Here is a 12,867-nt window from a genome sequence, read left to right as displayed (position 1 = left end):
TCACAAAACATCATCGCCAGAGGTCAGCAAAACCAGAAAACTGGAAATTCCAGTTTTGTGCAGCTAACGATAACTGTAAATCCTGGGTGGGGCTGCTGCTGCTTTGATTTGATATTTGTCTCTCAGAGAAAACAGAATGAAAATGTCTGCCTTAATGAAAAGCAATAAAAGACACCTGGCATTCAATTTAAGATCCATCTGTGCCTGCAAATCCTAAATTACTTCCCTTTGTTCGCCTGCACTTGAGTTTTGCAGAAGATTCTAATGGATTTTTAAGCATCCATGAATTTAAACTGAAGACAGCAGTGAAATTGAATACAGTTAAATCAATGTCGTTTCTAAAACCTTATCCAGCTGCTGTAAGTCGAGGTGATTTACACCCTGGTTTATGCATGTATTCCTTATGAAGCTTGCAGAGCAGTATGATCTTCACAGTTGGATTACGTCTTCCATAATCAATAAGAAGCTCAGGATTTTTTTTTTTTTTTTTAAAAAGGCACCTTGATAGAAAAACAATGATTTATTTTATCATCTGAAAAAATAATAATAATAATAATAATACAGTTATAGAAAACCCATAACCAGAAACTAATGCACAGAAATTAGAAAAGAAAAAGACAAAGAAAACACACACACCATGAACTCAGAGCTTTGGAGAGGACGTGCACGTCTCTCCTAACAGAGATAGTGTTTGAACCAGTTTGCAAAGAAACATCAAAGATGAGCTTAGGTTTCATAAAAACCTCCATATTTGGCTTTTTTTCTTCTTAGAATAGAGAAAAACAGAAAAAGGACACACAGAAGAAGAAAAAACAGGCTGCACTGAAAAGGCATCAGTCCTATTTTTTAACCCCCTCGTCATCATCTTCATCACAGTGAAACAGGGTCGGGGAGCTACATTTTTCACTTCCCTCTGTCCAGTCTGCGATGCTGCATTCAAGTCACGTGCAGGAAAGTGGCTATCGCTGCTGGGAAACATGCTGCTTTAATGCTTGAACACATGCTTATTTCAAGTAAAAAGAGAAAAGTCTTCAGCCTCTCAAATCTTCTAAATATCAGAACAGAGCGTCTGAATGCAGCCGTGTTTTTTTCCCCCTGGACATGAACGCAGCATCAAAGGCTTCACACACACACACACACACACACACACACACACACACGCACACACATTTTAATTTGTTCTGATCACCTCTGCAAAAAAGGCCATCTAATGATCCAGGACAAAAAAGTGAAGCCTGCATGTGATCACGTGTCAACTTTAAACAATTTCAAATCGGCATATTTTCACCTTATTTCCCTCCACGTGCACCAAACTGCATCATGCGTTAGTGTTCTCTCTACATGTGTTGTGTGAGAAAACAGCCTCTGCTTCTCAGCTATTTCCTGATGTTAGTAAAAGGTTTCCCTTCTCACTGTTGGAGGCTTTGAAAAGCTTTCAGAAGCAACAGTTACCTGAAAACACAAACATCATAACAAAATAACCACAAAAACACCAAATTAACAAGAGATGAGGCAGTTAAGCAGCTTTCACTTCAAAACAGGCAGCCTGACATTTTGGGAAATAGTCACTTTTTTTGTTTGTTTTTTGTTTTGGTCTATTCAGTGTGAAGTTAGAGCCAGAGGACGGAGATGTTGGCCAACTATAAGACAAGTAACCAGTCCCTGGTGTTTTTGAACACATTAATCAAATCGGACGTGGTGACGAGCAGGTGAGTGCGACAAACAGGTAAAAGAAACTTGGCGGTAACCAGCAGGGAGGTAACCCGGCTTGTTTCAGACAGAATGAAGCGATGCAGAGATGCTGTCTATCTCTATGTCCCGCCCCCGGCTTTAACCCTTTCCATCTCGGATGCCTGTTAGGAGTAACTGTTGATTCTTTTACCTGAACTGAGGAGTTCCTGTCATATTTCAGGCTACTTCAGAATAAAATGACTGTGTATCCATCAGAAGTTAATGAAGTGGTCTCTGGCTCTACAGGAACATATTGTCTAACAGCCTCTTTATTGATTACAGATGTATCAAAACTTTGTGTCATTACAGGAAATGTGGAGATTGTCGAATGTCATCTTTATGTGGAAAGAGTTAGAGAGGCCATCATTTTGTTGCCCAGTAAATGACAGGTGTATCTGATCATTATCGTGGTAAAGATAAAGCTGTGTGCACATTTTAAACAATTTTTTTTGTTTTACTGCATCTGTAACAAAAACTGTGAGGAAATCTGTTCAGCGCTCTGGCAGGAAACGTTGACTGGGCCGGGTCGGAGCTCTGGACTAAAACACCAATAAAAACATAACTTGCAGGAATGTGAGCATTTTAAGCTCATTTTGGACAAAACTGGACTGGTCAGGCTTTAAAATAACTGCCTGAAGTCGTTTCCTGAGCAGCGGCTGCTGCTTCTGAAAGCACCGTGACCGAGGGGCCGCATCGAGGATTGACTTTGAGATAAATAAGGATTATTGTGAGGATTCAAAGATACACCAGAAGACTGCACAATAAAAAATATGGATCAGGGAAAAAAGCAGGCAGTTGAGGTGAGCAGAATCATGAAGCTAATTCATTAAATTAACTCATAATTAGGAGTATTTTTTCAAATTTATAATCATTTAGTTACTGCGAGTCCCTGTGAGAGGTCAGATTTGGGCAATAAAAACGAAGGAGGGCGATAAAAGCAGGTTTGAGCATCACTTTTCACTGCAGCTGTAGCTTAAAGGTTTTAATTTCTTACAGCAGATTTCTCAGAAGGCGAGCGTAATTCTTTCACAGCACATCCATTAATGATCTCTCCAGGCTGTAGCTGCACATCTACCATCCAGACTTGAGCCTATCTTCCAAAATGTCTAACTGGTCCTTGAAGAAACACAGTACAGAGACACACGAGCAGGTGCACAACGCACACGAATACACAGAATTACACACTGATAGAAAACAGGTTAAAACAATGTGCAATCCCAGACTTCAAACTGTCGCTTTGAAGGAGATGCTGAAATTAAAGAAACCTCACATAAATACAGAACAGCAGCGAGAGAGAGGCGCGGTGCGAATGAACCTTCAGGTGGATGTGTGTTTGTGTTTGTCACAGCGAGCTTGGTGTGCACATTCAAATCAGGTCCATTGGACATAACTGCCAGTTTGTGTGGAGGTGGTGCTCTAACAGAAACACTTCCCTTTAAAGGACAGGAAAAAAATAACGTGTTATTCCATGCCCTGATGTAATCCCGCTCATTTATATTTAGACTTTAGTGTATGTGTGTTGCCGGTGCCACCAGAGTCTCCTGGTGACCAGATGAAAGCAGCTGAGCCGATTTATCTTTTGTTGGCCCCGCAGATCTGCAGCAGAGCAGCCACGTTTTCATGTGTGCACCTTCAGAGAGTTTCAGTTCAGGTCTTGAGCATTTATGTCAGCTTACGTGTTCTAGGTGAGGCTCAGAGCCTTAAACCGAGTCACTGTGGAGCCCAGAATCATCGGCTCATGTAAGGCTACATGTTGATTTCCTCCCCACCAAATTTTGGACACACCGGTCTCAGTGTGGGAGGAGCAATCGTTCCAAAGCGCACTGCAAATGTTCCCAGTTCTTCCACAGCAGCGCTAGCAGGGACACGCCCACACAGGTGAGTGCCAAGTGGAGGCGACTGCGCAGCAGCGGGGCGGTGAACTTGGCCGCAGTGGACACGCACACCAGGATGACGGTGACGATGGCCAGCATGATGTTGATGCACTTGCCCAGCAGCACTTTGGCGTCCGTGTCTTCCAGCTGGATGGTCTGCTGCTGCTGCTGCTGCTGGAGCTCGAGCTTCGACACGCGAGTCTGGCACGACTCCAGCACCTCCTACGACACATGCGCGCGCACACACAGAAAAATGGTTAGAGATCAGGGAAACTCTGGAGAGCAGTGAGTCACAGCAAAAGGGCAGTAAAACTGGATCATGTATGAACTTCAGCTGCATTAGAAACAAGCGCAAGAACGTCCGATTAGAAATAGGAAGCAATGGAGGGACTGCTGTGGCTTCAGTGTGACATGTCATGAGAGACACAACCACATGGTTGTATTTAAAGATCAATTAATCATTTGGACGCTCAGAAATTTTTAATTAAAACAGATTCAGATTAATTACTTCTCCAAAATGCTAATCTTCCAGTGATATGAATGGGGGAAAAAAAGCTCCTCCCTCCTTTAAGCTTTCTTGTAGCAAATCTTGTAGCAAACCCATCAACCACAGTGAGCATTCATGCCATGTGGATAGGCCTGTCGTCATCCTGGCAGAAACCACTTTTACCAGGATAGCCTCAAATGATGAAGGTACACTACGCAGTGACCTTTCCCACTAAGGGGTCAAACTCGTCTAAACTCGGTAAACTGAACACTGTAAATAAGGCAATAATAAATGGGGTCTTTCAATAAACTTATAATTTGAGTAAGATGTTGGTTACTTACAGGGTTAATCCTCGATTCTAATCTAAACCAGCCCTGTGCTGTAGCAGTGGTGGGGGCTTATGCACAAACATAGGTCACCTGTATGTCCCTGGCCCTCTCATAGGCCTGGTAGGCCACCTTCTCCTCAATGCTGGCCAGCTCCTGCTTCAGATTGCTGGTCTCGTGCTGGTGCAGCTCCGTCAGGTCATTCAGCTGGTCCTCCAACCGCTCATACCTGACAGACAGAAACACCCACAAACATGCAGAGTAGGTGGAGGCGGAGAGAGCCAAGGAGAGAGAAACAATGCATTATTGAGAGTGTGTGGGCACGTAACAGTACAGCAGTGTATCTGCTGCAGCCGAGCTGCTCAGAGCATTTGCCCTTGGTTGGGGGGTTTATGTGTAAGCTCTGCCGGCTATTTTTAGGCTTTTAATAATGGACTCCTAAACTGTCAAAAGCTCTCTAAAGTTCAACAGCTCATGTAATGACAACGTTAGCTCTGTTAGGAGAGAAATGCTACCATTACTGAAGCACCGAAGTGTAAAAACATCTTCATCCAACAATTATTCCACAATTTTACTTGATACAGATCAGTGATCCTCAAACCTTTTGCCTTCTGAGCAAAAAACCTCTGCTAGCATCCCACAGTTAGCTTCACAGCAATGTGCAAACCGCTTTTATTTTTTATTTCTTGTTGATAGTCGTACAAATCATTGTGCAAATATTCCTGTGACATGACTGCAGCACACATATTCTAAAGGAAAAAAAACCTTCCACAAAACAAAAACAGCGTAATTTGTTTCGCAGAAATATTTCACACAGTATAATATTTCTCTTATCTTTCTCAGTTCAGTGTTTTATTGAATTTTCTGATTTAATTCAGAACTCAGTAATACAAACAAGTGATTTTACAAGTCATAGTTAATTTTTTATTGGTGATAGCTTCGCAGAGACTCTAAAGCCAGCAGTTAAACATTTTAATGTCAGCTCCGGAGATAAACTTATGATTTGTAATATTAGGCTACATAAAATTAACATTTTTATGTTGGCTCGGTGAAATTTTGTCCAGCCTGAGAAATGTGTCGCAGTCAGGGATTCATTAAGTGAAGGGGAGGATTCACAGTTTGTGTAAGTGAGGCAGGAAACTCTGCATATTTCATCCTCTACTGATTAAATTTCAATCGTGATTTGTTCCCCCTCTATCTCTCCAATTTATGGTGTTGAAATAAATTTTAGATATTAAGAATTGAAATGGGTTTTTAATTACTTGTTTCAGGGGCGTTTAAGGTGCTGACACTGAACTGTTGCTCACTCAAAGCCTGAGGGGCTGACTAATGGGTATATTTAAGAAAGAAACATGTGAGTCTGTGCCCTATTATCTGTAAAATGTTCGTGGAAGACTATTTAACCATCGTGTGTGGGTAACAATATTCTCCTCTCCCAGAACAACACAAAATATTCTGTTTTGATCCGTGACGCAAAAAAGAAACACTAAAAAAAAATCTTTCCACAGTGAGAAACAATCTGCCCTCAGTACCAGGGAAGAAAAACAAAATACAAATCCTCTAAAGCTCCTTATAAGCAACCAAATGTCATTTTATTTTTTTATCTTTTCTTCAAATACTATGTTTTTGGCATTTCTCATTTTAATGCTGGTGACAGTGGAGATGTGAAGCATTTAAAAAAAGTACTGGAGCACACAAGCTTTTCCCCCCTAAAACTTCCCTAGAAATCACAAAAAAAAGAAAAGAAAACTAATAAATATGTCAAGAATTTTTTTTCTGGGAGAAAAGCCTTCCTCAGGCTCGTGATGCTGTGCTCACCTGTATCGCTCCTCCTGCATCACCTGCGTGAAGTAGTTGTAGTCTCGTTTAAACTGTGTGTTCAGAGTCTCCATGTCCTCTGCCAGCTGCGCTTGAGCATCCCTGATGTCCCGCACCATGTCCAGCACCTCCACTAGGCGCCCGCTGGAGTCCGACCTCCCTGGCCCCCCTGACCCCGCCCCCGATCCTCCTGCCGGGTTCCCGTTGGAGTCAGCTGACGCAGACGTCCCGGTGGAACACTCATCGTCGCTCTGGTACTTGGTCGCCTTGGCTACTGTGGTAGCGCTGCCACTCAGACCCCTCGCGCCGCCCTCCACCTGCAGCCCTGACCCCGTTTCCATAGAGCTTTTCATGTGAGCGATGTTGTCAGCGCTGCCAAACTTGTTCCTGATGAGGTTGGCGAACTCCCGCGGCTTGCTGAAGAAAAATGGAGGTGAGAGCGACACGCCGGGCCCGACCGTCTTCACCTTATCCAGCGCCTGGTGGCGCCCGGTGGTGCTGACGTCCCGCAGGCTGCCCTCTTTGCTGTGAGTCCCGGACTCCTTGCCGCCGCTGTCTTTCTGGCTGTGCTTCCCGTTGGTCTCGCTGTCCTTCATGCGGCGGTGGTACTGCTCCAGCTTCCTCTGCAGCCGACCGATGGTCTGCGCAGACTTCTGGTTCTTCTTTTCAAACACCTGCCGTATCCGCGACACCTGCTGCTTGTCGGCATTGTTCATAAGCTTCAGGTACTCGGCCACATTCTGGTCCCGAGCCGTCTGCTCCACCTTAATCTGCTCCGTCACCTGAAGGCAGAGCCAAAGGACAGATGTGAAAACAGCTGCTGAAGATTTAAAATCATTTAAGCATGCATGATACCAGCGCTTCGGATTCTTACCGACACCCCGATTTGTCCTATGAGTCTGCTCATCTTTGACATGGGTATGTTAGAATAAAATAATGCTGCATGAATACTGACAGCAGCCCTGTTTGTCTTTCAGCTCACTGATACTAATTTAATTTTGCCTCTCACTTCTGATCCCTAATGATAATTAACCACGAGAGGAGACGTTAACACCTGCTTTTCTTTGTTGGCTTGTGAAGAAGTTATCCTGTGTAAACAGAGCTGGTCTTAAAGGCATCTCTAAACCTCCTCACCTGGGGCGTTTCCTCAGAACAAAACAAAGTTCCTCTCCAAGATTTTTTAGCCTCCTGTTGCTAAAAGGTAGCAGTTAATGCGCCCCTCAGTCATGTGATCGCGTTTATTCCAACCATGGAAAGTTTAAAAATTACCATCTGATACTGATGCTACAGATCAAACTGTTTTCTCTGGTCTGCTTTCATTCACTGTATTTGTTTCTTTGTGTATATTCCTGACTGGGAGCAGCAGTTCATCACATTGTAATAATAATTTCACTGATAGGTTATTGTTGAAGTCTCAAAATACTTTTGCTTGGATAAACCAGTGAATATACAGCACCCAGCATGAGTTCAGCTTAGTCTCTACAGTTGTAAAAAGTTGATATTAAAGCCTCTACTGTGAAAAACACTTCTAATTTCTAAAGACAGGACCGAGACGAACCTGAGTCGGTTTTTTCTTTCCCCGTCGTATCAGAACTGACATTTAAAAGACATTTAGTCCATTACTACATACATTACATAAAAAAAACCTGTTTCTGTTGCTTCATGTGTCACCAAACAGAGCTAAGGAGATACTTTAGGTTGTCTTTTACTCAAGTGTGGTGCTTGAGTTCTGAGTGCCGATGTGTCACATGTGTGCCCACAGCTTTTCAAATTAAACACGATAAATTTACAGACACACACTGAAGCAGGTGTGCAATGTTTTCCTTCTTACCTTGAGGATCTTCTGCTGCAGGCTGTCGATTCCCAGCGCTCCTTTGGTGAAATCCAGACCCACGCCGTCGTGCCCAACACCGTCAACCACGTCCAGGTTGGACTCCGAGCCGCCGCGGCGAATGGGCACCGGGATGCTGAGGACATCGCAGCCGCTGCGCTCCGCCTGCAGACATAATGATCTGATGAGTGTGGATGTTTTTATGTTTTTGGGTTGGTCTGTACAATATAAACACAATAATGTGTCAAAAACAACTGCGCTAATTTGTCTTTCATATGACCGACTGGGCCATTCATGGCTTGAAACCCAAAGGCAGACAACAAACTGCCATTAGTGATGCCACAAATACTCCCACTATTGATAATATCCGACTGAGACTAACATTTCACTGAGAGTTGGATAATGCTGCATTCAGACAGCATTTCTCAAGAGGAAGTGATGTTAAAAGAAGCTGATGAGGCACAGAACTTTAAATATTTTACACCCAATACTCATAATGAGCAGGTATATTAATCTCCATGGTTACCACCTTAGTTTGTAATGACATCTGTGGGATAGCAGTAAACCAGAAAATTGAAATTTTGACCGTCACAACTAGAACGGAGAACTCAAACTCAGCTTAGTTAGGAGCAAACATGCCAAGAATGTCGAGGGACAGAAAATGAAATGCTTCAGTTTAACAGAAAAAGAAATGTTCTTGTTGCATTGCACATAAACTGGTTCACACAAAGCTCTAAATACGGCAACAAAGAACAAAAGTGCAAAAACTACTCAATTACTGCGTGGCAAATTTGGCTAAAAAATAAAAAGATCTTTGCCCGTTTAGCCCCATACAGCCCATCCTCCTAGCATGAAATTGGCTGCACATAAAAACCTAAAATTGCAAATTAGCTAAATTGCAGTTTTTTCCCACTCAGTGACCTCCTTGATTTAGCCATTTCCTCAACTATCATTAAACTCGCCTCTGCTGCTCCATTACGTTGAAATTTAGCTTGAAGGAACCTATTCTGATGTAGCTGCACGCCTCTTTTTCTGGGGCTTTTACTCCTCTGTGGCTCCATCTCTCTGCTGGTGTGTGATATCAAAATGAGGCAAATTCTATTATCTGAAACACACACTCTTTACACATTGTAAAGCAGTACTCAGAATACAGGCTGACCTGTAATTGCCTGCTCCCAGCATCAGCTTTCCTTTTTATATGCCATTTCCTGCTAACTAGCTTGTATGCTTGCAGCTGCAAAGGAGGTTCCCCAGTCTGGCCACAATTTATTAAGAAACCGAAATGTGCATATCTGCGGGCTTTATTAAAATGAGTGGCCTGCGGGTCCGGAGGTTTACATGAGTACACTTGAGTAACCAAAGTTATTTAATTTAGTTAACTGGTTCAAAATCTCTGTACACCTGAATGTGTAACAGGTAACCCGCTTACAATCCCTATCATCCTTAAATTTAATCGCCTCATTATCTGATTATAAGCACACACATGTTAAGAGTTCACCAATTACTATTCTCCAACAAGATGCTTGAATTCTACCTGGTGTGTGTGTGTGTGTGTGTGTGTGTGTGTGTGTGTGTGTGTGTGTGAGTGATTATATGAACATCATTTTGTGCCTGATGAAGGTCAGTTGAACACAGTCACAGCTGAGAGACACACTCTCTCCGGCTTGTCCTGAGTCTGCCCCCATGTCTCCTCCCAGTTCGACATGCCTGAAACACCTCGCCTCGGAGCCCCGAACCACCTCAGCTGGCTCCTTTTGATGCAGAAGAATAGCGGCTCTACTATGAGCTCCTCGTTCCTTCTCCAAGGCTGAGCCCACACCCCATTCAGAGGAAGCTCATTTCCTCTAAATTCTTTCGGTCTCTACCCACAGCTCGTGACCATGGGTGAGGGTAGGGATGTAGATCAATGGTTAAATCGACAGCTTTGCCTTTGCATTTGGCTCGCTCTTTACACCAACAAACCAGCACAGTCTGCATCACTGCAGATGCTGCGTGATGACCTCGAGAGACACTTGAACTTGTGCCGAACCCAAAGCAGCAATCCAGCTTTTTCCCCCAAGTCCGAGTCCACCTAATTAACCCCGCGAGGCCCAGCCAGAACAGGCCGAATGGGTCGATGCTACTGTTAGGCCACAGCGTGGAAGTCAAAAGTGGAGACTCTGGTGGTCCTATACAGGGTACTCAAGTTGACTCATCTCATGCAATAGCAGTTGAGATATTTCAGTGTGAACAAAAGTGCTGGGTTAAATGACCAACAAATCGACAGCATGCCCCGCAGAGCTGGTGCGCCAGCGTGCCTAAAATTGCTGTTGAAAAGTACAAAATTGCCTCATTCAAGAGACCAAATGAAAACTCTCATAAGCATTGTGCTGACATTTAAAACTAACGAGGCACAAATGCACTCTCTGTGGAGAAAACGGCAGACATTGTTCAGACCCTGCAGACAACTCGGGCTTTGAGGCGAAACTCTGCACTAAAAAAAGAAAGAAAACCTGCTGCAGTATCGTACACCACTGATTTAAAATGGCAGGTGGACTTACACTATCTCAAGAAAGAAAGAAAACAGATTCCTTTCATCTTTTGTCTGCCTTGTGTTTAGTGAGCACACCCTACCATGTTGGCAAAATAAGAGGATCCTTATGGAGGAGCATACTCAGTATGTAAGAGGCTTTGTGTACTCAGACTGGAGGGCAGGAAGGCAGGTGATGGGACGGTAAAGCACTCCTAAGACCTCACGGTGGTCAGTTATGGGAGCAGCGAGAGCTCCAAACAAGCAGCCCCCGGTGCCTGAAAATCTACTCTCTGCATTGACAAAAGCAGACGATTATGTAAGGCAACCTAAAATATTAGTATGTGGTAACTCTAGTTGCCACGGCAGCAAAGCGCACACACTGTCAGACTTGGCTCTAAAGCGCACACACACACAAACTGCTGACATACCCCGAGGGCGGGTTTTGTGCCTTTATTTCTGTTGTCTTTGTGTTACGCATGCACAAGCAGAAGACATGACACTGTAATTGTGTCCTGTGGCCTGTAGCCGTGCAGCCGAGTCAGCAATCATTAGCCCGAGCAGTGAAAAACAGTCCTACGGTATCAAACAGCAACGATTATCATCATTCATGTTATTGAATCGATCTTAATGAAGCTATTCTTTGTGCTACTCCTGAGTACAGATGGCAAACGCCCTCAGAACATCACACATCCAATCAGAGGGGAAGAAATACAGCCAGAACAAAGTTGTGTTGTAAATAAACTGATTTAATTAACACAGAATAAAGAAAAAAGTGCCACTAGTAACCACAGCCTTTGTGAAGAGGGGCATTCTAACACCAGCAGGGGGCAACTCCCGTGGTTGCAAAAAGAAGCCTGGATGTATAGCAGTCTACGAGTTAACTCTCTGTGACCTCACTAAAAAACTTCCTGGGGCCAGATTCACTAAGGAGGATTTCCATAGACTTCCGTGATGTTTTTACCTGGTCTCTTCTGTTTTTTAGGGAAATCTTTTAGTGTTTATTGATTGGAAACTAGGGAGCGAGTAAGAGGGAATAACATGACAATGAAATGGTCTGGGGCAGAGTCGAACTGATATTTTAAGACCAAACCAGCACCTTCCTGTTTAGTAATCTCTCCTCAGAAACTTGATGAAAACATTTGTAACTTGTCGGGTACGGTCGGAAGTAGCTGTCTTGAGATGAGCGTGCAGGAATAGACTAGTCCAGCACTTGCACAGTTGAGTTTCTACCAAAATAATAATAATTTCACACACCGCTGGTCTCCTGCTGGTTAGAGGAACATTTTTTTAAAAAAAGGTTGTGATTGCTTTGGTTGTATTCGCCTGTAGTTTGCATAGAAGAAGCCGACTTGTCCGCAAACACCAGCTACTTCCTGAGAGGTGGTAAAACTTTGTCAAGTGCAACACAAACGTTCGTCTTCAAAGCAAAAGTTGTGCATCATCAGTGTAGCCAAAAGGAGAAAAATGGTCTGTTTTCAGTCTCACTTTTGACAGTTTCACTAATACCCGCTGAGCAGTTTGTGTCTGAAAAGAAAAAAACGATATCGTCTGTGAAAACTACTGACCACCAAAGCAATCACGTGGAGGATTTTGGGGCCATTCATCTCTTTGCAACCAATTTCACAGCAACTGTCATCAACCTCCAACAACCACTTGCCAACCAGTAGGAGAGTACACATTTTTCCGTAGCAAGCTATTGTTACTGGGGTGGTGTCACTGACTGTGATTGGATATTTAGTAATCAGTTTCACAGTAACTTCAATCAAACTCCAGCAACAATTCACCAACCAGTTAATGGCCATGGTTGCCAACTGGTTTCTATGTCAGTTCGACTGGGGCAGAAAAAAACATTTAAAGTTTCTAACAGTGGATTTGAAAAGTTAATGACTCAGATTTATTTATCCAGGATTTACTGATGTGATTTACAAAAAGGCTACCAGCAACCATTGGACAACTTTCAACAAAGGTTCACTGAGGTAAATTCAGAAAGTTTCTTTTTATCTTTCGGTGTTTTGGTCAATCAATTCGACTAGTCGATGTGCAAACCTAAGACTGGTCTAACTCTACAGAAAACACTAAAGCTGCAGACACACTGGAAGAGTTTAGCAGCAACATGGCGACCAGAGACAACGGACAGCAAATGAGATTCCGCAACTTCGAGTGGAAAATTCCGTTTATTGACATGTGACATGTAAACACATTAGTGGGTTACCTAGGCAACCTGAAATGTCCACGCGTGACCAGCCATTAGCTTCAAACCGACGAGCGACAAGTGAATCACTTCAAGC

At 43.4% G+C, this 12,867-nt stretch overlaps 1 protein-coding gene across 2 annotated transcripts in view; it reads right to left on the bottom strand.

The window, feature by feature from the left end:
• Positions 1-1,982: 1,982 nt before the first annotated feature.
• tmcc3 (transmembrane and coiled-coil domain family 3) overlaps positions 1,983-12,867 on the bottom strand; it is a 59,935-nt gene continuing 49,050 nt past the window's right edge. For both annotated transcript variants that reach the window (XM_031746316.2, XM_031746317.2), the window contains exons 2-5: positions 8,068-8,232; positions 6,237-7,018; positions 4,512-4,647; positions 1,983-3,827 (exon numbers count right to left, since the gene is read on the bottom strand). In XM_031746316.2, coding sequence (XP_031602176.1) covers positions 3,522-3,827; positions 4,512-4,647; positions 6,237-7,018; positions 8,068-8,232 — 1,389 coding nt within the window. In that variant the 3' untranslated portion in view covers positions 1,983-3,521. The remainder of the gene's footprint in view (positions 3,828-4,511; positions 4,648-6,236; positions 7,019-8,067; positions 8,233-12,867) is intronic.

Source organism: Oreochromis aureus, linkage group 17 (genome assembly GCF_013358895.1).
Source record: "Oreochromis aureus strain Israel breed Guangdong linkage group 17, ZZ_aureus, whole genome shotgun sequence".
Classification (NCBI taxonomy): Eukaryota; Metazoa; Chordata; class Actinopteri; order Cichliformes; family Cichlidae; genus Oreochromis; species Oreochromis aureus.
The sequence above is the reverse complement of the archived record's forward strand: the minus strand, read 5'-3'. Positions and strand labels throughout refer to the sequence as shown.